The sequence below is a fragment of the Cetorhinus maximus genome, chromosome 1, assembly GCF_964194155.1.
Source record: "Cetorhinus maximus chromosome 1, sCetMax3.hap1.1, whole genome shotgun sequence".
Classification (NCBI taxonomy): Eukaryota; Metazoa; Chordata; class Chondrichthyes; order Lamniformes; family Cetorhinidae; genus Cetorhinus; species Cetorhinus maximus.
The window spans coordinates 99,419,124-99,444,260 of NC_135879.1; the positions used below are offsets into that span (position 1 = coordinate 99,419,124).

Below are 25,137 nucleotides of genomic sequence, written 5' to 3' on the forward strand. Positions count from 1 at the left end.
TTTCCATTCAAGCAGAAGATGTTAGAATAGACAATGGTTATCAGGCTCCCCTGGAAACCTCCTAGCATGCTAGGTTTAATTTAACTATGATACTGTTTGCAGTGCATATTCACAGGTCATTAAATTAGTTTCTCTCCTGAAGAGCCATATTATCCTTGAGGTTTAAATTCACATGCCTCACAGCTATATTTTTTTCTTGAGGCATAATGGCAAAGCCAAAGAATCCTGAAAAGCTGACTGTTGAAACTGGGATGGGATATAAGCATTGCTTGGCAAGGCCAGCATTTATCGCACATTCCTAATTGCCATTGGGAAGGTGGTCGTGAGCAGGGTTCAAATACATGGGGGTGGTGGATGGATTTGCCTTGGAAACCTCATATATAGCCCCCAAAAACTCAATTATGGGTGAAATACTCAAGAAATGCCACCCCAGGTATTTTGATTGGAGGACCAGTGAGTGCAGGAGGTAGAATCTGCGAGGAGCTGTTCTCTCAATCATATGTCTCTCCCATGTTGCTCCAGGTCGTCCAATCACAGGTTCCTCCATCCCACTCTCTTTTTTTCTGTTCTTGTCCTTTTAGCTTGCTGGGGTACCTGGTTTTCCTGGGTAGTAGCATAGCCTGGATGTTGAGCAGGACTCCGCCATGGGTATGATGCCCTTTCAGCAGCTTGTTGATGTCTCGCCATTGCTGAAGGTGAGCTGGAGGTGGTAGGGGATGATGCAGTTTGTCCTCTTCTCCCAGCTGCATTGCCGCCAGCTCCAGGATCTTGACAGTCAGGTAGTCGGGGACTCTAGCCTTTACATGCTTGGCATAGTGCACTGTGTAGCAACCGGTGAATGCGGCTGACAGGGAACTGGAGAACTGCGGCAGTAGGTCTTGGCTTTGGACTGAACAGGTATCAGCTACTAGGGCCGCTGCCTGTCAAGGAGGAGTCACCGCAGGCTGCGTGCTCTCTCTGTCCTATGCATGTTCCTCTGCTGGCGGAGGCTCACTATGCCCAGCTATACACCCTAGAGGATCCATAACTGTGTCTGGGCCTGGCTTCTACTGGGGCAGGTTTGCACCTTGAGAGTGACCGGCACTGGTAGGCAGCAGCCAAGGCTTTGTGTGTTTCTCACTGGCACCCCAGTGGGGAGTTGAGCGAGGTGGTAGAGCATTATCTTGTGGTTCTGTTTTATTAAATTCTGTTCAGTAACTTTATGGATGGTGTCGAGCTTCCTAATGAGTGCCGTTCCAACAACATTCAAGGCAAGTGGGGAGTATTCCATCACACTCCTGACTTATGCCTTGTAGATGGTGGACAGGCTTTGGGAGTCGGGAGGTGAGTTAATCACCACAGAATTCACCTGTCTCTGACCTGCTCTTGTAACCACAGTATTCATATGGCTTGTCCAATTCAGTTTCTGGTCAATGGTAAACCTCTGGATATTGATGGTGAGGGATTTGGCACTGATCATGCTGATAAACATCAAGGAAAGATGGAGATGGTCATTGCCTGGTACAAATGCTACTTGCCACTTATCAGTCCAAGTCTGACTTGGTTGTTGTCCAGGTCTTGCTGCATGTGGACATGGACTGCTTCAGCATTTGAGGAATTGTGAATGGTACTGAACACTGCACCATCGGCAGACATCCTCACTTCTGACCTAATGTTGGAGGAAAGATCACTGATGAGACGGCTGGGCCTAGTACACTACTCTGAGGAACCCCTGGAGCAGTGTCATGAGACTGAGATGATTGTCCTCCAATAACCACAACCATCTCCCTTTGTGCTTGATATGACTCCAACCAGTCCGTCTCTCCTCCTCACCTGATTCTCATTGACTTCAGTTTTGCTCGGGCTCCTTGATGCCACACTCTGTCAAATGCTGCCTTGATGTCAAGGGCAATCACTCTCACCTCACCTCTGGGTTTCAGCTTTTTTGTTTGGACCAAGGCTGTAGTGAGGTCAGAGGCTGAGTGGTCCGAGTGGAACCCACACTGAGCATCGGTGAGCAGGTTACTGCTGAGCAGGTGATGCTTGATAGCACTGTCAACGACGCCTTCCATCACTTTCCTGATGATCAGGAATAGGGAGGGTAATTGGCCATGTTATGGCCACAGCTGGTGCTAATTGCTGCGCAAACCAAATCCCAGAGGGAAACTTGGCTTACGGGCCACAACCTTTTTTTTGTATTCTAATAACGAGAGGAAGGCGTACCACTCTCAGCAGTAAGAGGTCCAGTAACACTTTTCGGCTTTTAAAAATTAAAAGTAAAAGTTTTATTAACAAAAAAGACTTAAACACACAGGATTATAGTTATACAATTAAGGTCAGTCTTACAAAACATTCCCCAAAACACACCACTTGGTCAAATCCACAAGTAAACACTTTCCAGGCAACACTCCCTTATAGATATTTAAATATGTAATCCTACAAGGCAGAATGCTGTAGCATCAATAAAGGTGTACCACATGACCTGTACCCTCTTCCACTTTGCTATGAAATTCACTTCAGAATAAAACTGCTTGCTGCAGCCAATACTTCTCAACAGCTCAAACAGCTCCCAGCCATCTCCAGTTTAAAGGCTCAACAGCTATCCAGTTCAATAGCTAGCTCAACAGCTATCCACAGTAACTCAAATATTTTTTTTCCCCTTTCATCTCAGTCCCATTGTTCTCACACCCCTTTGAAGCTCAAACCCTTCCAAATATAAGATCTTTCATGTCTCCATCATGTCTTTGCTTTTGGGTGAATAAAAATATAATATCCCCACTACTATTTGCCAGTGGACTCCTGCAAGATGCAAACATTTTCCTTGTTACCCCTGATACTCCTTTGAAATTCAAAACACCTCCCAACTTATCTAAAACTGAAAATGTTAGATCTAATCTATTTACTTGTATCTTAAACTTAACATCTTTAACCTTTTATAAAAACAAAAAGCTGCTGCGGATGCTGGAAATCCAAAACAAAAACAGAATTACCTGGAAAAACTCAGCAGGTCTGGCAGCATCGGTGGAGAGGAGAAGAAATCAGTTAACGTCTCGAGCCTTCACGGCCCTTCGGCAGAACTGAAGCATAGTTAGGAGAGGGGTGAAATATAAGCTGGTTTGGGGGGGGGGGGGGAGAGAAGTTGAGGGTGTGGTGATTGTGGAGATAAGCAAGCAGTGATAGGAGCAGATAATCAAAAGATGTCACAGACAAAAGGATCAAAGAGGTGTTGAAGGTGGTGATATTTGTCTAAGAAAAGTGCTAATTAAGAATGGAAGACAGGACACTCAAAGTACAGCTCTAGTGGGGGTGGGGTGGAAAAGACTAACAAGGTTTTAGTTTTAGATTTAAAAATAATGGAAATAGGTGGGGAATAGATTCTTCTTTCCCCACCTATTTCCATTATTTTTAAATCTAAAACTAAAACCTTGTTAGTCTTTTCCACCCCACCCCCACTAGAGCTGTACTTTGAGTGTCCTGTCTTCCATTCTTAATTAGCACTTTTCTTAGACAAATATCACCACCTTCAACACCTCTTTGATCCTTTTGTCTGTGACATCTTTTGATTATCTGCTCCTATCACTGCTTGCTTATCTCCACAATCACCACACCCTCAACTTCTCTCCCCCCCCCCCCCAAACCAGCTTATATTTCACCCCTCTCCTAACTATGCTTCAGTTCTGCCGAAGGGCCGTGAAGGCTCGAGACGTTAACTGATTTCTTCTCCACCGATGCTGCCAGACCTGCTGAGTTTTTCCAGGTAATTCTGTTTTTGTTTTTTATCTTTAACCTTTTCATGTTTCCAAACACCCAGACAGCCTGACTCCTATCAACCCCTTGCCTAGCTTAATAAAATCTCACACACACACACACACACACACACACACACACACACTCTTCTTTACAGAATATTCCACAAAATATGAAAACAAAATCCGTTATTACAGCCAGGTTGAAATTATCCTGCTTTTTGAAGGCAGGACATATATGGACAATTTTCCACATGGTTGGATAGTTATGTTGTGGTTGTGCTGAAACTGCTTGGCCAGGAGCATGGCTGGTTCTGGAACATGTCTTCTGTACTGCAGCCAGGATGTTGTCAGCGCCCATACCCTTTCAATACCCAGTGTGTTCAACATTTGTTGATATTACTTTGAATGAATCGGCCAAAGGCTCACATCTATGATGCTGGGGACCTCAGGAGGAGACCGAAATGGATCACCACATGGCACTTCTGGCTGAAGATGACTGCAAATGTTTCAGCCTATTAGTATAGTGATGTTTGTGAATCCTTCTCCAATTAGTTGTTCAGTTGTCCACCACCATTCACAATTGGATGTTGCAGAATTGCAGAGTTTTGATCCGATTAGTTGGTTGTGGGACCACTTAACTCTGTTGCATGCTGCTTCTGCTGTTTCGCATGCATGTAGTCCTGTGTTGCAGCTGCAGCAGGTTGCAACCTTATTTTTTGGTATGCCTGTTCTGCACCTGATATATTTTTCTGCACTCCTCATTGAACCAGGATTGGTCCCCTGGCGTGATGGTAAGGCTAGACTGAGTGATATGCTGGGCCATGAGGTTATAGATGTGGTGGAATACAATTTTGCTGTTGCTGCTGATGGCCCTCAGCTCCTCATGAATGCCCAGTTACGAACTTATAGTTTTGTACCGAATCTTTCCCTTTAGATGGAATCCATTTTAATAAATATATTAAACCTCAGGTGGCATTTGGATTGGGGAAAATTTACAGTTTAAAGCAATCAGATTTGGCTTTAAAAACTGCAACCAATCTAAAAAAAGAGCTAACTACTTTATTTAGTTTTGGTTTAAAATATTATTGTGCCATGTTACTAGTAGCTTCATTTTATAGTCTGCAGTGTGAGATAGGAAGATTGGGGGCACCAGGATACAGCTGTCCTTGAGTACGGCTTGCTTTCTTTTACATGCTTATAGTTGCAACAATTCATTTCTTTGCATATCCTTAGTTGAATCCCAAATCTACAGTGTGCACTCTTGACTTAAAAATCACTTTTGGTGACATTTAATACTCAGGCAGTTAAAAGGATTGAAGAACGTTTTCATCATGCTGGATTTACCATTCAATGTAATGTCTTTTGAGGTGGTTGGAGAGCTCAAACTGAAATGACTATACAGTGGAACATAATTTCCCCACTGAAAGCAAATAGGAATGTTAGCGAGAAGCCACACAATTTGGCATACTTATATGGGAACACCACCGCCTGGAAGTTCCCCTCCAAGTCACTCACCATCCTGACTTGGAAATATATCGCCGTTCCTTCACTGTTGCTGGGTCAAAATCCTTGAACTCCTTTCCTAACATCGCTGTGGGTGTACCTACACCACACTGACTGCAGTGGTTCAAGAAGGCAGCTCCCCACCACCTTCTCAAGGGCAACTAGGAATGGGCAATAAATGCTGGCCCAGCCAGCGAAGCCCACATTCCGTGAATGAATAAAAAGAATATGGCACAGCAATGCATTAGCCACAGAAATGCGGGCAAGCGTAGTACAATAAAATTTGAATTCGATCTGTTGTAGGCCGTGAGATTGATTTATGTTCGACAGGAGAGGTTAATGTTAAAGGACAGTGCAATGAAATAATAGCTTCCATAACTCATTCTCTCTCATTCTGGTAGAGAATAAATAATGAAGGTTCCAATATATTCAAAGCAATTGCATTGTAATCTCATTATCATTCCTCATTAGCCATTTCAGTAGTGCATGTAAAGTTTTTTTGGAATTAAGGCTACCATACTTTAGTCGGACCTGAAAGTTCTGCAGTCATGACTATGAATGCCCATGCAGCTTCTAAGTCACTAAAATGGAAATCAAAGTTAAATCACTGAGCTTTCCTGTTTTATTGATGCTAAATTAATATGCAGTATGAATCATCTTACATGAAACACTTATCTGATTCTCCCCTCTCCTCCCTTACTCCTCCATCCCCTTGACAAATTACTGCAGAAAGACATTCTTCCTTTTGTGTTCCAGCTATTTTCACAAATCTCCTCTCTTGCCAACTTTCTGATTTCTGGCAGGATTTCTGCCTCCTTCCTTTCAATGGTATCTATAAAACGGACAAAAACTAATAAGTCAGACTCTTCAGGCAAAAAATTGGTATTGAGGAAATCAAAAACTGAATATTCTAGAGAATCTTAAAAATGCATTTTTAAATTGCATCAGTTATATGTCCATCTCTTTGCATTCTACAAAGTCAGGTGGGGTCCAAGCGTCCAGCGCCATGAAGTAGTGAGGCATAATGGGGCTAAATGATGTAACTGACACTGATTTTTGCTTAAAGTCTGATACTCATAACCTAAGTATATATTAATTAATCCACCCCAAATAGTGCGTGCGCAAGTCAGAGGATTCAATCTCTATCTGTTTCTGTTGTTCTTCTCCTGCTGTTTCTCTATCTCTTCAGTACTTCTGTTTCTCTTTTTTTTGGTCATTTGGCAGTACAGAACTTAAGTATTGCTGAAAGAAGAGACATGTCGAAGCTTTTCATCTTGCACTCATCAGGGCACTTCGCGAGATTACCAGTATAAGGAGGAAACAGCAATTTATACTGTATGTGAACAGAGTACCGATTAGTTGGCAAGTGAACTCTGGTAGAGGCGTTGCCACGGAGAATGCACCAGTGATGGTGACTGACAGTTAACTGCCAAACATTGTTTGAAATTTAAACCAGGCAACTTGACCCTGATTAGTCAAGGTATTGCCCTGAGGACTGAGTCAGCGAATGGCTGTCATTTATTTTGTTTAGCTGAAACAGCCACAATGTGTGTACATGTTCTTTCTGTCTACAAAGAACAGGGCCCTGTGTATTAATACATGTAGATTCCAGTACATGCAAATGTGCCACACTACAAACCCAACTGACAATCTTAAATTGGTTGTCAGCATAAATCTTAGCACATTGAGCATTATTTAGCAAATGTTGAAAATTGTTGAATCACATCTAATGTTGGACACTGTGTTTTGAGTTTTGCAACCATGAGTTGGTTGGTACGGTATGTACCTTGCCCGTTGTGAACAGCGGCTGGGACATGCTGTTTGATATGAACTGCCAGTCTTTGGAACGTATGGCCTACATACCTAGCATCACACTGGCACTGAAATTAATATACCACATTACTCATTTGTGTGATTGGCATAACGTCTTTTTGGCTTGATGGCAGCATCCTGTCAGTGGTGAATACCACTCGTGTCGATACTGCATAGTAGCAGTGTGAAACAGCTAGCTTCACCTGTTGCTCAAATTTTTGAGATGCCCTGCCCTTCCAGGGTAATCTGAGATAGACTGGGCACTTTTCACGTCCGAAAGTGACCGCCTTAGGCCGTTCGAGTTTGCGTGATATACAGCGTGAAATGATCTGATCAGGGTAGCCATCATCCTGCCGTCTTTGATGTGCTCTATTTCAGCATCAAGTTTGCATGGTGAGCAAATGGCTCGGGCCCTATTTATAGGGTTGCCGGTAAGACCAGCCTTAGAGTGTGTGGAACTGCAAGAATCCCAATGCAAATATTGACCAGTGAAGGTAGGCTTGAGGTAGACTGTGATAGAGTACCCCCTCCTTTTTTACTACTTTCCACATATCTTGGTTTTATCTCTTTTTTTTCCTCCCCCTTTTGGGTGGCTGGTTGGCAGGGAAATGATGCAACAATAGCTGCAGGCTGCATTTGGACTGGTCCATCTAGCTTGTCTCCATCCAAGCATTATTTCTCCCGTATGTACCTTTACAGACCCCCTCCTATTCACAAAGCTAGCAAAAGAAACTTTAGACCAATTTAAAAATGTATTATTTTCCTTTTTACAGAAGTTTATGTATTTTACAGATTGCCAAGAAATGCACATCCACGTCTGCTGCAGGACCAATGATCACAAAATTCATCATTGCCAAACCCGTCCACAACAAGAACCTTATAACAGGTCACTCTACCAGTGTTCTCTGTGATTTACCGATTTGTTTTTATGTGAACTTTATTCTACAATGTGTATACAGGTATTCAAATCTATTTACTTCTGGTTTTGTGATATTTTGCAGGTAGAGTCCTTCCTCAGAATGCACTTGGAGCTGCCCCAAACACTATCACCATTTCTGAAGGTGGTGCTATTGGGTCCAATCTCAACTCTGCAGCACAACAGACAGCCAACAAGATTGCTATCTCTCCACTGAAATCTCCAAATAAGGTTAGCTCTCTTACTTTCTCTCTAGTTCTCTCTCTGTAGAGGTTTGATACAATTGAGAGGCTTTGTAGGCGATTTCAGAGGGCATTTAAAAGTTAACAACATTTCTGTGGGTATGGAGTGTCGTTTGTAGGCCAGACCAGGTAAGAACGGTAGATTTCCTTCCCTTATAGCCAAAAGGAAAAAAAACACATGGAGTGAGATGAAGGCAGAGGTCATAATCTAAAGTTGTTCAACTCAATGCTGAGTCCAGAACACTGCAGAGCACCAATTTGAAAGATATAGTGCTGTTCCTTGAGCTCGCATCATAACCCCTGCCTTCATCTTGTACTGTGTGCTTTTTCTTCTCTGTTTTGTTTTGCTGGGTTGGTCTTGTCTTGTTTCTTTCTTTATCCCTTCATGTTGCATTCAGGCAGTTGCTGTGCACTTTTTTCCCCCTTTTTTGGGTGGCTGGTTGGCAGGGAAATGATCCAACAATAGCTGCAGGCTGCATTTGGACTGGTCCATCTAGCTTGTCTCCATCCAATTTGGACACAATTTTTGTTTCTTTACTACACTCATTACCACCCTCTTTGGCTGTTGCAACATGAAATATTTTGTCATTTAATGTCCCCTGCCATCCACCCTATCACAGACCCTCCTTTTTGTTGTTCCTGCCCCTTCTCTCACCCATTGCCAGCACCAAACCTCCCCCCACCCCCACCAACTTCCACAGGCTTAAAATTTCTTAGATCTCTTTTTATCTTCAGTTCTGATGAAAGGTCATCTTGGCCTGAAATGTTAACTCCGTTTCCCTCCACAGATACTGCCTGACCTGCTGAATAGTTCCAGTATTTTTTTTTAAATTTCAGATTTCCAGCATCCACAGTACTTTGCTTTTGTTTACAAGTTTCATGCCTTTTTTTTTAAAAAGCCTGCTTTTCTATTTACAAACAAAATGAATATCCTCATACTTCCCTCACATTATTACTTCACCTGCCACCTTGTTGTTCACTCATTTAACCTGTCTATATCTCCTTGCAGCCTCTTTATGAACTCATCGCTTGCCTTCCGACCTAGCTTTGTATTGCCAACAAACTTAAGCCAAGAGACAGAGAACAATCTATCTAAGGCGTTAATATAGATTGTAAATAGCTGAGGCCACAGCGCTGCTCCTTGCAGTACTCCACTAGTCACAGCCTGTCAACTTGAAAATAACCAATTTATGCCTACTCTTCACTTCCTGTTGGTTAACCAACCCTATATCCATATCCATGCTTGTATATCACCCCCAGCTCCATGAGTTCTTATCTTGTATATTAACCTTTTGTGTAGCACCTTATTGAATACCTTTTGAAAATCCAGTCTACATCTACTGGTTTCCCCTTTTTCTGCGCTACCAGTTACACCCTCAAAAAAACTGTAAATTTTCCAAACAGGATTTTCCTCCTGTAAAATCACTTTTCTAAGGGCATTGTTAAGACTTCCTTGGTAATAGATTCCCACACGTTCCCGATGACAGGTTAACTGACCTGTAATTTCCTGTTTTGTCTCCCCCTCCTTTCTTGAATAGCAGTGTTACATGTGCCAACTTCCAATCTGGTGGGACTGTTCCAGAATTTTGGAAAGTCATAGCCAGCACATCCACTGTCTCTGTAGCTATCTCTTTTAGAGCACTAAGATGTGGGCCATCAGGTCCTGCGGATTTGTCATATTTTAGTCCCTTGAGTTTCTCTCGTACTTTTTCTCTGCTGATGTTAATCACCTTAATTCCCTCACTGGATCTTTCTCACTTAGTTTTTGTTTTTCAATCCATAATATAACAGGCCCTGATTTGAGAGAGGAAAGCAGAACGAGCTTTACAACAGTGGAAGTGAATGCTAGCTGTTTAATTCTTGTAACAGATCAGATTTTCAGTCAGCAGGCTTTTTTCAGAAATGGCAGCTTTTTATAGCATCACCTCGTCATAAGAGGGAGGCTGGCTTGCAGTTGGGTTTGTACACCTATTTTCATTTAGCGTTTTGAAAAAAGGAGCCCACACAAGGCTGCTATGCCAAGGATGAAAACACCACAGCCTCAACAGATTATGGAAACCCAGCAGCTGGAGGTGACCAGACTCTTTCGACAATTAAACTTTCTTCACCATTCTTTCCCACTGAACCCTGTCCACTGATGCCGCTGTCTCTAGTTCCCTTGAATCCCAATACTGTTACTTCTAATTCAGTTGTTTGCTTGAGTTCTGATACTGATCTTGCTACCTGACCACATTTGTGATTTAAAAAAAAAGTTTTTAAAGAAGAGGAAAAAATGAAAAATAAAGGAACAGAAAGAGAGAGAATCAAACTGAATGAGAGGAGGATGCAGAGTGAAATGGCAGCAGAGAAGAAGAAAAAATGAAGTAATGGAGATGAAAATCACATGGTCAAGAAACAAAAATAAACATGTTTAATCATTATTCTACCCTGCTCAGAAGTGTTATAATCATGTGACTGAGTTGCTATTTGGGGAGAAGCTGGAGTCATGTTCAGACACTGACTTTACTGGTTGAGCTATCCAATTGTTCACTGGAACTTTAGATGGAGTTCTGTACAACAAAGGAAGGACAAGCAGCAAGACCTCATGCACCCCACAGAAAACATCTTTTATTTGATCTTGCAGCAACACTGGAATTTTGAAGAATTTTTGAAGCTTAAACTCTACCTCCATACTTCTTGATTGCTAAAGACACTCAGTACCAACTGTATTTAGAAGTGGCATGATTTAGGCCACATACTACTTTCTGTAATCTGTTGTAAAGCTCATTCTTCTGGTGGTTTAGTTAAATCAGTTTGTTTTCCTTGTAAAATATTACAGCATTTTATGCAGGGAAGAGACTTGCAAACTAATTAAACTTTTAGCTAAACCCCTCACATTTAAGGGATGTTCTCTAAACTGAAACCTGAAACTATGCATTCTGTTATATATCATTTTAGCTTCGATCACCACTGGGAAAGCTATTTTGTCAGTAAACAACAATTTTGGAAATTGGTACTCAATGGGTTTATAATCTTCAGACGTTTGGGCACTATTCTTTAGATCATAACCTCTGCCCTCATCTTGTTCCATGTGCTTTTTTTTATCCTTTTTTTGTTTCACTAGGTTCCTAAAGCCCCCTGCCTCCACTTGCTATCCCCATCTTTAAAAACCTCCTCAACCATGCTTTTAGTCTACTCAGTTTCTAATTTTTGAAGCGCGTTTGGATTTTTACTGCATTGAAGGCACTATATAAATGCATGTTAATAGTGGAAAATATAACTGCCATGGCTTCACCATAACTTGCTATCAACTTTTCAAATTTTATATAAATTTGGAAGAAACCACAACAGTGATCTTATGGGAAGAGCAAACTTAATGGATTAATTATTTTTCTTGTGCTTCTAAACCCAAACATCAAGCATTGTATTATATAAATGTTAATTGCAATTCTGGATGACTGTTGTAAACTCGTGCAATCTGTAATGTATTAAAAAACTTATTCTGTACACACTTCCTGTATGTAAAAACTTAGTTCCCATTGCCACTTGCATTAGCTTCTGCTTATCATAAATTTCTATGTTCATGTTTATAAACCAACACTGATGCTGCTGAATCTTTTTTTTGTCTCACCATTCCTTATCCTGTGCTGTAGAAAGCTTTCTGTGCTCCATCTCTACATCTGTTTCAGTAATTACTGCAAGTTTATCTGCAACTACAAATAATGATTATTTTTATTCATGGGATGTGGGCATTGCTGACTAGACCAGCATTTATTGCCCATCCCTAATTGTCCTTGTTCAGAGGGCATTTAAGAGCCAACCACATTGCTGTGGGTCTGGAGTGACATGTAGGCCAGTTAAGGATGGCAGATTTCCTTCCCTAAAGGACATTAGTGAACCAGATGGGCTTTTACAGCAATGGTTTCATGGTCATCATTAGACTTTTAATACCAAATTTTTATTGAATTCAAATTCCACCATCTGCCGTGGTGGGATTCGAGCCCGGGTCCCCGGAACATTACCCTGGGTCTCTGGATCGCTAGTCCAGCAACAATACCACTATGCCATTGTCTCCCCTAAATACATTAATTTAAAATTGGGACTGAATTATAATCTCTATACTGTGGTCCAAAAGCTCCCCCATTCCTTTAACCTCATTTCACCTAAATGCCACAATTAGGCTCCATTCACCACATACATTGATATGGGAGATGGACTAGTTACATATTAAAAGCTTTGCATGTTATGTGCACGTCCTGTCGTTTTCTGCAATGCTTTCTCTGCCAAACTTTGGTAACACCCTTGTTGAAAGAAGACTATCTCCTGAATTACTACAAGTACTGTCACAAGAGATCTGGTATTAAAATAAAATACTACTTTAAATGCAAAACCAATTTTAAAGCTAACCCAGCAAAGAAAATTGATTTCATTGCACAAATCATACGATTTTTGAGTTTTTTTTTAAATGGCCTAGTAAGTAAACTACTTTAAAGGTTTTTGGGTAATGCAATTGTTTTTTGTCAGTTTGAGAATCCTGATCTGTTTTTAACTGAACACTATGTATGGACTTCCTGAGCAGACGGTGAAACCAGCTGCCCAAACACTAACTGTGGGAACAATGAATGCCACCCAGTTCAAAACCATCATTCCTCTGGCAACACCACCCAACGTTCAGCAGATACAAGTACCAGGCAGCAAGTTTCATTATGTGCGCCTAGTTACTGCAACGACAGCCAGCGGCTCCCCTCAGACGGTCAACTCCAGCTCCAGCACCAACACACAACCCTTATCACAAGGTTTGATTCAAGAAAATTTAATTTTTGGAATTCATTCTGAGTCATGGAGTTTAATAACCAATATTAAAATATCTCTGAAATGTCAATTTTCTGATCTTGGCATTGGTTGGTGTCAGTATTAAGAACGAAAGCTTTCCTACCAATAATTATAACGGTTACAAGGTTTGGAGGGAAAGGTTAATGGTAGATTTACAAGGAGTAGTAATAGTTTTATGTGAAGAGTAAGTGTTTTATTTGTAAACTCATTTAGTGACCCACCCTATGAACTATGTCTAGTTCAATCCCCATTCTGGCTGAGGTAGGCTCTGGCCTGGCTTCTTGTCCTACCCATAGTTTTAAAAAAAAAATCACAGCACTTTGCCATGGTTCCACATATAATCCTTAAGGACCTGCCTTTGGGCAGAGAACTCATAAAGATATGCCTAGAATTTTCGGTTCAACTGTTTCTCTTCCAGAAAATTTATTTCAGAAAAATATGAAAACTTCTGGGGCTGGTTTTTCTACTTTGGAGGTGGGAACTGGGAACCTGGAGGTTTCCCTACATCATGCTCCTGCCTCCTGATCGGCAGTGCCCGCCGAAGCTATTTTCATGATGGGGGAGGGAGTAGGGGACAGGTTGGAATTGGGCCTGCCACCTATGGCAGCAGGCCAGAGGAGGAAGCGGAGGTTGACGGGCGCCTTGGCCTGGTTACAAGGCCTGCCTCCATTCCTTGGGACATTGGCTCAGTCTGTGGATGTGAGCCCCCACTAACTCGCACCTCATACCCCCTTCACACCCCTTCAACCCTTTCACCCCTCCCCATGCCCACTTACCCACCTCCCTATGCGCTCTCATCCAGCATTCCTTATGTATAGAACTTTTGAGCCCCATAATGACATTGGGAAGTCCAAAAGACTGGCAGATCATATCAAATAGCATGCCCCTTCCACTGTTTGCAACAGGAAAGGTACAGACTGTACCCAACCAGCCCGTCCTTGCAAAACCCAAAATACAGTGTCCAACATTAGGTGTGATTCTGCAATTGGATATTTACTAAATAATACTCAATGTGCCAAAAATTATGCTGACAACCAATTTAAGATCGTCAGTTGGGCTCGCAGCATGGCACATTTGTGTGTACTGGAAGCTATATATATTTATACACAGGGCCCTGTTCTTTGCAGACAGAAAGAACATGTACACACATTGTGCCTGTTTCAGCTAAACAAAATAAGTGATAGCCATTCGCTGACTCATTCCTCAGGGCAATGTCTAGACTAATCAGGGTCAAGTTGCTTGGTTTAAGTTTCAAACACTGCTTGGCAGTTAACTATCAGTCACCATTAATTGGTGCCTCTACGAATCAGACTCTACTTGCCAACCAATCAGTACTCTTCTCATACAGCATAAAGTTGTTGCTTCCCCTAACATTGGTATTCTTGCGATTGTCCTGATGAGTGCAAGACAAAAAAAGCTATGACAAAATGTCTTTTTTTCAGCAATACATACATTTTGTATTACCAAACAACTATAAATTAACATATAACATCTCAGGATTATGTGAAGTTGGCAGCACCTTGTGAACTCGCACCCATATCCCACGCTGCTGAAAATTGCTGATGACGGGAATGGGGGCAGGAACCTCTGAATTGCATCATTTCGGCTAAGTTTTCCCATCTTTGTTCCGACACAGACAGAGGCGTGAAAATCCAATCCTACTGCCTATTATAGTCAAATCTCTCCAGTATAAAGGGGCACTTGAGGTATCCTATTATATAATTTAGAAACATGGAAAGCTTTGTTTTACTTTTTATTTTGGTGCCGAACTTTCTGTAGTCTTCAAAAGATTATTGTAGCTCTATGCTTTTAGAATTTGTAACAACAGGATTCATTATCATTGCTTTTCTGTGAAGTTCTTGGGACAGAGACAGTTATATATTCAGCAGGAACATTTAGAATTGCAGGAGCTGTTAAACATGAATCGTTTATTATCTCTTCCTAGCAGATTCCCTCTGCTGATACATGTGTGCATGGTAGCCTCAAGTGGACAAAATGCAATTTTCAGCCCACTACAATTTCCAGAAATCGTTTAAGCGCGAGCAAAAATGTGCCATGTTTTGGGACATCTGTGCTCAATGTAATTAGTTTACTAATCTTGAGTTCTCAGTATTTGCTTCAATAATGTGGAGAGGTGCAAGCAGAGCAGGAAGGGTGGGGAAAAATGGAAGTTGTTCTCTGGATTTTCTTGATGGGTTTAGATTGTTCCAGAATGGAACTTCATACTCTGAAACTCTGTTTGAAGCGCTGTAATCAAGTTTCCACCCCAGTCACCACACTGAAATAGCCCTAACCCCCAAATTACATCCACTAATACCAGAGTACATTATCCTTTATCCTCAACCTCTCTGCAGTCTTTGATATAATCACTATCTGCCTCCAACACCTCAGCCTCACTGCCCACCTCAGTTGGAAAGCCCTGCTTGGTTTCTTTCACATCAATTTGATTGTAGGCAGAATATCTCTTAAAAAGGACTCCTCTTTCTGCCTTTGCACTGTTGCCTCAGGTGCCCCAAGGAACTATCCTTCGCCTTCTTTTCATCTATTTGATAGTTCTTGGCGACATCATCCACAGATGTTGTGCACTTCTACATGTATTCTGACAACACTCAAACCTAACTCTACATCAGCCCCGCAACTTGCAGTAATCAGAGAGCCATTTCAGCACTGCACCCTTTACCGGAGACCTGGGACCTGTGTGAACGGGGTATTGTGACACAGTCGATGGTAAGGGCTGAGTTGTTCAAATCCCAGAGGGAAACTTGAAACAATTGTCATAATCCATTTTTGCAATTTGTATGTTTCGAGATGCAGGCTTTGAATTCAGTAGAAATAAGATCACCGAGTTTCGAGAGTTTTTTTTATAAAACTAAATGAAACATTTATTAATACAAGAAAAATTGTAAGCACAAATATCTGTCTACAAAATTACTACTATAATTACAAAAATCCCCTAATTAATCTGACTCTCAGTTACACCCCTGTTAAGGCAACAGTAAAACTCAGATTTTAAAAGACCCCAGGCAAAGCACATTTGACCATACAGATTCAAAAAGAAGGTTCCTTGCAGACACAGTTGCAGGCGTACAGGCTGGTTAGATCTTAAATGCCTCTGCCTTACACACACACACTCCTTTCTGTTTATACCTAGCTTTTCCTTTGAATGTAAATTTTCCATTGTACCACCAGGCTTGTAACGTTACACCTCCTAACAATAATATTTTCATCCCACTAATTTTATTAGTAATATAAACACTGCTTGGCTTCTTCCAGCTAGATGCAAGATTTTACTCCCACTCTTGAATGCTTTTTTCAACAAATGCAAATGTACACCCTTAACACCTATGTTTCTAACTTCCCCATGTTTATCTAATTACCATTTCAAACCTACTTCTTTCTATACATAAAAGCACCCAGACTAGCTGGCTTTAATCCAATTAAGACACAGACACACATAGACACTACTAAACTCTATTTAAAAAAAACAATTTCCAATAACATTATAGACATTAATCTCTTCATGACAAGGGCAAGTGACTGTGAATCTTCTTAACCAACCAGATGTTAATGTGCTGCACTAAGTTTGAAAAGGGATGTATCAGAGTATTTAATGTAAAACAAGGTACAGAAAATGAAATAGAAGGAAAGATGAGACTGAGATGAAAAAGAAGAAAACATTTAATATTAGTTACATTGTTAGGTTTTCAAGATCGCCAACAATTTTTAAAATCTGAAGGAATGAGACTCCACAATTGTAAAAGTCAGAAAGACTGTTTGGCAGTAATTCAAATTTATCTCACGAACCTAAAATTTAGATTTCGGACAACAATGGCCCAATCCATAAAAGCGCATTGGTTTCAACACTGACATCACTGTATCCTTCCAGACAAAAAAACATGTATCAACTATTACTCTGCACTTTCTAACCTTCAAATTCCTATCTACATTGCCATATTTTTATTTATGAATGCTGAGCTATTGCCAAATAAAGAAAGTATAAATCTGGGCTGTCATGGTAAAATCATACACTGCTCTGATCAGGCCACATTTTGAGTACTGCATTCATTTTTGTCATCAAAGCACAAGCCCTGAAAAGCATTATCAAGAAGGCTGACAAGGCTGATTCTTCTGTCAAGACTGAGTTAAATGAAAAGGTCAGTCTTCAACCCTGAAAAGGGGTGATTAATAGGAGACCATTATAGAGATTGAAAGATGCTAAATGAACTTTAAAAAGAAAGTTATTCCTGAGTGCACGTGAAATTAAATCAGCACAAGGGCAAGAGAAGTAGAAGGCACAATCTGAATTAATTCAAGGCGCAGTTGGATGCTGTGATGAAGGATCATTAGATTTGTATAGGAAGGGAAGCGTAGACACCTGATTGGATCGTCTCATCTACACTTTGTAAACGGATGTATGTGAAATTATTACAAGTTCTCTTGAACCACAGTTGAACAAGATTTTAAACCTCAATGGTTTCTTCATACCTATCTTCTGTTGATGAAGCAGAGCAACTTTACTTTTTTTAAAAATTATTTTTAATCCTTTGTGTGCTCGAACTCCTAGCAGTTTTCCAAAGCTACAAAAGTTGTTTCCACTCTGTATATTACCAGTTATTATAAATTTTATTCTGAGCAGCATATGATTTCATAGTTTTTTTGTAGGGTATAAAGTGTTGTGTAAAATTATAATATATTTAAAGTAAGTTATCTACCTTGTCCTGTTCTATAACACATTTCTACTTCTCTCAAGCAGCTAAGACAGTTGTACTGAATCCACAAGTTCGTATGTCTGTCCCAATTGCACCAGCACAGGGCATAAAAAATGTGAGTAATAAGCCAAAAGTTATTATATAGTTTGCCTTTACATCTATTGTAATGTCAGCCACGTCACTGACAAACTGGCATTCCAATAACTGTTCACTGGTCTAATACTCATGAAGTTTTGTAAAATAGTGCCACTTTGTTTGATCCAGCATTTGTAAAAACAAAACAACACATTTATAATGTTAACTATAAATTTGTCTGTCATCTCCACATCGTTACACCATCATTTCTTTTAAGAGGTCTGTCTGTTCCATGTGCCTCTTGTCCCTTGTTCTTTTGTCAATCATGTTAAATTTCTGTCCTCTAGTTACTGATCTTTTTTGCCACTGGTAGCAGTTTCTCCTTATTTACTCAATTAAAGTCTTTGCCATTTTGAACACTTGCGTAAATTTTTTCCTTAACCTTCTTTGTTCTGAAAACGACCCGAATTTCTCTAGTCACTCCACATAATGGAAACCTTTCATCCCTGATCATTTTAGTAAATCTTTTCTGCACGCTGTCAAAGGTTTTGACATTCATACTAAAGTGCGATGCCCAGAATTGGCCACAATACTCCAGCTGGGTCCTAACCAATGATTTATAAAGAATTACCATAACTTCCTTGTTTTTGAAGAAATGAACAAATATTTTGCTTCTGTGTTCACTGTAGAGGATACAAAAAACACTCCAGTATTAGCTGCAAATCAGGAGGTGAACGGGAGAAAGGAACTTGGTGAAATTTAAATCACTAGGGAAACGGTACTGAGCAAATTGTTGGAGCTGTAGGCTGGCAAGTCTCCGGGTCCTGATGGACTACATCCTAGGGTCTTAAAAGAGGTGACTAATGAGGTAGTTGATGCACTGGTGTTAATTTTCCAAAATTCATTAGATTCTGGAAAGGTTCCATCAGATTGGAATGTAGCAAATATAACCCGGTTAGCTTGACATCTGTCGTGGGGAAGTTATTAGAATCGATCATTAAGGAGCTCAAGGCAATAGGGAAGAGTCAGCATGGTTTTGTGAAAGGAAAATCATGTTTAACCAATTTATTAGTGTTTTTGATGGAATAGCATGTGCAATGGATAATGGGGAGCCTGTAGACGTACTCTACTTGGATTTCCAGAAAGCATTTGATAAGATGCCATGTCAAAGATTATTTCGAAAAATAAAAGTGCATGGTGTAGTGGGTAACATATTAGCATAAGTGTGCATAAATGGGTCTTTTTCTGATTGACAGGTGTGACAAGTGGAGTCTCACAGGGGGTCTGTACTGGGGCCTCAGCTTTTTACAATTTACATTAATGACTTCGATGGGGGGAGTGAAGACAAGGTAGTTAAATTTGCAGGTGACACGAAGATAAGTAGGAAAATAGGAATGTTGTGAAGAGGACACGAGGTTGCAGATGGATATAGATAGGTTGAGTGAGTGGGCAAAGATCTGGCAGATGGAGTTTAATGTGGGAAAATGTAAAGCTGTTCACTTTGGCAGGAAGAACATAAAGGAGAGTTACTTAAATGGAGAACGGCTGCATAATTCTGAGGTGCAGAGGGATCTAGGTGTTCTAGTATGAGTCACAAAAAGTTAGTATGCAGGCACAGTAAGTAATTAAGAAGGCTAATGGAATACTATCCTTTATTACGAAAGAGATTGAACCTAAAAGTCAGGGCATTGGTGAAACCGCACCTCAAATACTGTGTGCAGTTTTGGTCTCCTTATTTAAGGAAGGATGTCAGTGCATTGGAGGCGGTTCAAAGGATTACTAGATTGATACCTGGAGTGAGTGGGTTGTCTTATGAGGAAAGGTTGGACAGACTGGGCTTGTTTCCACTGGAGGTGATAAGAGTGAGGGGTGATTTGATTGAAGTATACAGGATCCTGAAGGGTCTTGACAAGGTGGATATGGAAAGAATGTTTCCTCTTGTCCAGAACTAGGAGCACTGTTTTATAATTAGGGATTGCCCTTTTAGGACAGAGATGAGGAGAAATTTTTTCTCAGGGTTATGCGACTTTGGAATTCTCTGACTCAGAAGGCAGTGGAGGCGGGGTCATTGAATATTTTTAAGGCAGAGGTAGATAGATTCTTGCTAGGCAAGGGAGTCAAAGATTATCAGGGTGAGATGGGAACGTGGAAATTGAAACACAAGATCATCAGCCATGACCTTATTGAATGGCGGAGCAGGCTCGAGGAGCCGAATGGTCTACTCCTGTTCCTATTTCTTATGTTCTTATACTCTATATCTTTGTCTAAAAAGCCAAGGATCCCATATACCTTTTTGACAACCGTCTCAACTTGTCATGCTGTCATGCCACCTTCAAAGATTTGTGCACATAACAACCCTATCTGTTCCTGCACCCTTTAAGATCATACAATTCAGTTTATAATGTCTTTCCTCACTCTTCCAAGCAAAATTATTTCACTGTGTTAATTTCATTTGCCATGTGTCTGCTCCTTTCATCAGTTTGTGCATGTCCTACTGAATTCTGAGAGTTCCCTCCTTGCTATTGACTCCCATTTCCAAATTTCATGTCGTCTGCAAGCTTTGAAATTTTATTGAAGTCCGTGTCATTAATGTATATCAAAGAGAACGGTTGTCCTAACACCATCCTGTGGGGGTGGTGGTGGGGAGTGGGGCGTGGTGGGGTGGGGAGGGGTGGCGATGGTGGGGGGCAGCACTCCATGTTTCCCTTCAGTCTGAAATGCCTTTCCATTACTTTTTCCCTCCACTTTGTGCACCTGTTTTCTTTAGTCTGTGAAGTGATTGGATGTAATCATTAACAGATATTGCAAACCTCTCCTAAAATGAAAATTCTTTGGTCCTTGCTGAAGTTTCCTTTAATGCAGGCAGATAAATTCAAACCCAAATTAATCTAACGCTTAATTAAAAAAAAATGCTTTTGAGTTTGATTGTGTACAAACCAAACCTAACTTTCTATTTTGCAGCGGCTGGTATTCAAACTTTAAGACACACTTTTTTTTAAATTCTGGCTTTAGGTGGTTCCTAAACCCATCGGCAGCACTACACAAATAGTTACCACCAGCCAGCCCCAACAGAGACTCATTATGCCTGCAACTGCACTGCCACAGATCCAGCCTAATTTAACAAATCTCCCACCAGGCACTGTTCTGGCACCAGCGCCTGGAACTGGCAGCATGGGCTATGCAGTTGTCCCAGCTCAATACGTTACACAGGCAAGTGGAAGAATTACTTTGCTAGGACTTTCAGAAATTAAGTTCTTTTCATAAATATAAGATGAATGTAACCTAATTCAGTTGTTTGCTTTAAAAACCCAGGGCTGCTTTTATACCATGCAAGATTCTGTTATAGCACTATTGGAATACGCTGCATCATACAGTCTGCTGCAACTGGGAATTAAACCTACTGAGGTTTGCTGAGGGGCATGCCCAAAGGACAGGTGCAACTATTGGGTTTATGTGGTATAAAAGCAGCTATAAAACTATATTTGTAATCACGATTCACTAATTATTTACGTTTTTCCCTGGTATTGTGGATCTGTGATCTGAAGAACAATGGCATTAGCTCGCAGTAGGTACTGGTCCTTGCCTTGAAAGCAAAAGAAAATGTTTGTTAATACACCGAGCACTGATTATCATGCTGTGATAAACAACACATTTCGATTAGAATATCATCCTGCCATTGATTGCACCTGATGATTACAGGCTTTTTAGTTTTTCTGTCTCCATAAATGTCTTTATTTAAGAAAAAAGAGTGAGTTTAAAAAAACTGCAAATCTGAAATGATGGGATGGAATCATACAGATCCTTAGCATCTGTGAAGAGAGTATTTCAGGTAAGATGCTTCATCAGTTTTGGTGAAAGATTGCACCTGTAATGTTCCAGTATTGACGTAAAACTACTGACCTCTTTTAAGCTTGAAGATAACCCATCATTCCTTTGAATTATTATTCCATCTACAGAACAGCATTTTTCAAGCTCTTCACTCTAATCCTGTAACTCTTCAATAATTAGTATATATAATAATTGAACAGCTCATGTATAGCAGATGTCAACAAATGGCTCAGTGGTAACACTCTGACCTCTAAATCAGAAAGTTGTGGTTTCAAGCTTCACTGCAAAGACTTCAGCACAAAGTCTTGACTGATTACAACCATGCAGCACTCCCTCAGTACTGTACAAATGCCATCTTTGAAATGAAACATTAAACCGAGGTCCATCAGTCTCCCTTGAGTGGACGCAAAAGGTGTCGTGCCACTACTTGGCCCTGTATCCTGGCCAATATTTATCCCTCAACCAACAATTTCAATCACCAGATAACCTGATTTTTTTTTTATCACCTTGCTTTTTGTGAGACCTTGCTGTGTGAAAATTGGCTATGGCATTTCCTCCATTACTATACTTCTGAAGTATTTCATTGGCTGTAAAGTGCTTTAGATGCCCTGAAATCATGAAAAGCACTATATAAATTAATAATTTCTTTCAATTCTTGATTGACAAATTACATTGACCAGTTGGATCAGGATTCCATTCTCCCTATTATTGAAGTGTACGCAAGTGAATGTGCCCTGATTCCCAGATTTATAAGTGCTCAGTAATGTTAATCGAAGCCATGGAGCCCAGAAGATCCCAGGTTTCACTGCTGATCTCAGCAAAGAGAGCTACTGTGATGCTACAAATAGCATTAATGCCCCTCGTTATGAAAAGGAAACATTATTCAGGTTTCTGAATAGTTGTTTTAATTCATACATTAAGATACCCAGTATTACATTATCCTTGAGAAGGGAGAAGAAAACTGAGAAGCATTATCATTTTCCCTAAAAGTACATTGAAGTAATGCTTCATAGATACTATGTTTGGTTAGATAATGCATTTATAAGTAATTTTTAAACTATTATGGGGCATATGAAATGTTAGTAAATGGATGCGCAAAGTGACAAAATATTCAACAAGTTATTTAACTTTTCCTTTCATTAGTTACAACAGACGTCATATGTTTCAATATCCAGTAACAATGGGTTTTCTGGAACATCCAATATTCAGACTCAAGCAAAACTACCAATCAATGGGTAAGTCATTAAAAAAATCTTAATGCTAGCATGTATAATGATTGCAGGGTTACATAGAATTACATTGAATATGCAGTACAATAATAGGCCATTTGGCCCAACCAGTCCCTGTTAGCATTTATGCCCCACTTGAGCCTCCTCCCATCCTCATTCACCTAATGCTATATCAGTATTTCCCCTCTATTTCCTTTTCCCTCATGCTTATCTAGTCTTTAGATGCATTTGTGGTAGGGAGTTCCATGTAAAATAGTTTTGTGCTGAATTTCCTAATGGATTTGTTGGTGACTTTCTTAATGGCCACTAGTTTTGCTTATCCCCAATGGGAAAGTTCTCTGTGTCTATTCTATCGAAATCTAACATAAATTTAAAAACCTTCATTTGGTCACCCCTCAGCTTTCTATCAAGAGAAAAGAGACCCAGCCTGTTCATCATTTCCTGATGGGTATAGCCTCGCATCATCCTTGTAAATCATCATCTCACTCTCTCCAGTGTATCTATCCATTTTGTGCCAACCAGAACTGTGCACAATATAAGTGTGGTCTAACCAAGGTTCAATGACTGCAGAACTCTACCACAGGAAGTGGTTGAGGTGAATAGTATAATGCCAAATGCATCTAATAACTTATTCATTTTACAATTCTAAACTTTGAGAGATGAAACCCTAGTGCCTGGTTTGCTTTTTTATGCCCTTATCGCTATTTTAAGTGATTTGTGTATTTACATTCCAAGATCCCTTTGCTCCTCCATCCCATTTAGATTATTATTTTCCAAATAAATTATGACCTAGTTATTTTTCTTACCAAAATATAATACCTGACATTTGTGTTGAAATTAATTTGCTAATTATATGCAAATTCTGCAAGTTATTAATGTTGTCTTGTAATTTATTGCTTTCCCCCTCAGTATTGGCCATTCCCGCACCACCACTACCCCTCCCTGCCAACCTGCTGTCACCACAATCTTATAAATTGTATTTTTTGATACCAAAGTCTAAATGATTGATATAAATTGTGAGCAACCGTGGTTCCAGCACTGATCAAAGTTCTGCTGTTGACTTCCTTGAACCTAAGTTTCAGGTGTCTTTTATTTTTCAGCTTATGGATCCATAACTATCTGTACATTAAAATAATGTATTGATGGGCAATGGAAACTTGCCTGTGTTAACTGATATAATTCTGGCCACTAGGCTTTCTGTATTCATCATCTTTAGTTAAAGTAATATCAATACGAATGTCCTTTCTTCCTTCTCACAAGATTTTGACAAAGCAGAACATAAATGTAATCCTACCGACCACTTGAGAGGAAGGAAAATTTAGGAATATGAGTTTAATATATTGATGTTTCACCCTCTTCTAAATTATTAACTTGAACTGCATTTATGAAGCGCTTTCACATTTGTGGCCTTAAGTCAGGTCATTTGGTGACTCAAAAATTTCAATGACTTTTCTAGCTGTAATTCATGAAATTTTCACTCCTGTTGAGACAATATCAGCTTGTTAAATGTGGTCCTTTACTGAAACACTTGCTTTAATCATCAGTGTGGATTTGAGGAAACAATTCCATACTTTTATAATGCCTTCAATTAGATTTCTTTTAAGAAAAATTAAGGTAAGACCACCAATTTGAGCAAACTGTACATTGTATTAATTTGTATGAAGAGCAGTCTGCATACCCGTCTTAATCCCAAAAATTCCTTGGGTGTTGAAATTAATTCTGCTTTGTTAAACACAATTCCTACATTAAGCAAAGTGTCACTGTTTATCAGTCAGTTAAGTTAACTTTATTTTTCTTTCATCTTTCTCTCTTCACCTCTTTTTCTTTTATGTAGGTCATCAGTATCAGAATCGGGATCACGGCCTAGGAAACCTTGTAATTGTACAAAGTCTCAGTGCCTCAAGCTGTAAGTAAGATGTTTTCAGTTGTACTGCCAAACACTGATGTCCGATTTTCATAAAGCGTCTTATTGAAACGCCCCACCACCCCACCCCACAACTTCAAGGACTGTGAAATATTTTCAGTTTCAAAGTGAACTACCTTTTAATGAGTTGGTGATGAACTGCCTGTGTATCACCTCTGGCACCTGGTTTTACATCCGACCCAGACTAACAGGTTAGTCTTCTCTCATTGCTCCAGTGTGGAAGGAGTTGGGAACTGTTGAACCAGTTCTTGAGCAATGTTCCCTCTAATATTTTTTGTGTAGTGCCTAGCCGATTCATTTAAGTGCGCAGTACTTTTATATTTATTTGCATGGCTGGTATTCAGCCTGCTTGGAACTTT

The 25,137-nt window shown here is 40.2% G+C and overlaps 1 protein-coding gene across 6 annotated transcripts in view; it reads left to right on the plus strand.

Moving 5' to 3' along the window:
- The window catches only part of lin54 (lin-54 DREAM MuvB core complex component), a 95,577-nt gene that overhangs the window by 28,228 nt on the left and 42,212 nt on the right, over nt 1-25,137 (plus strand). For all 6 annotated transcript variants that reach the window (XM_078544732.1, XM_078544763.1, XM_078544748.1 and 3 more), the window contains 7 exons: nt 7,836-7,929; nt 8,045-8,190; nt 12,760-12,976; nt 17,767-17,837; nt 20,810-21,007; nt 22,769-22,860; nt 24,689-24,760. In XM_078544732.1, the coding sequence (XP_078400858.1) occupies nt 7,836-7,929; nt 8,045-8,190; nt 12,760-12,976; nt 17,767-17,837; nt 20,810-21,007; nt 22,769-22,860; nt 24,689-24,760 (890 nt within the window). The remainder of the gene's footprint in view (nt 1-7,835; nt 7,930-8,044; nt 8,191-12,759; nt 12,977-17,766; nt 17,838-20,809; nt 21,008-22,768; nt 22,861-24,688; nt 24,761-25,137) is intronic.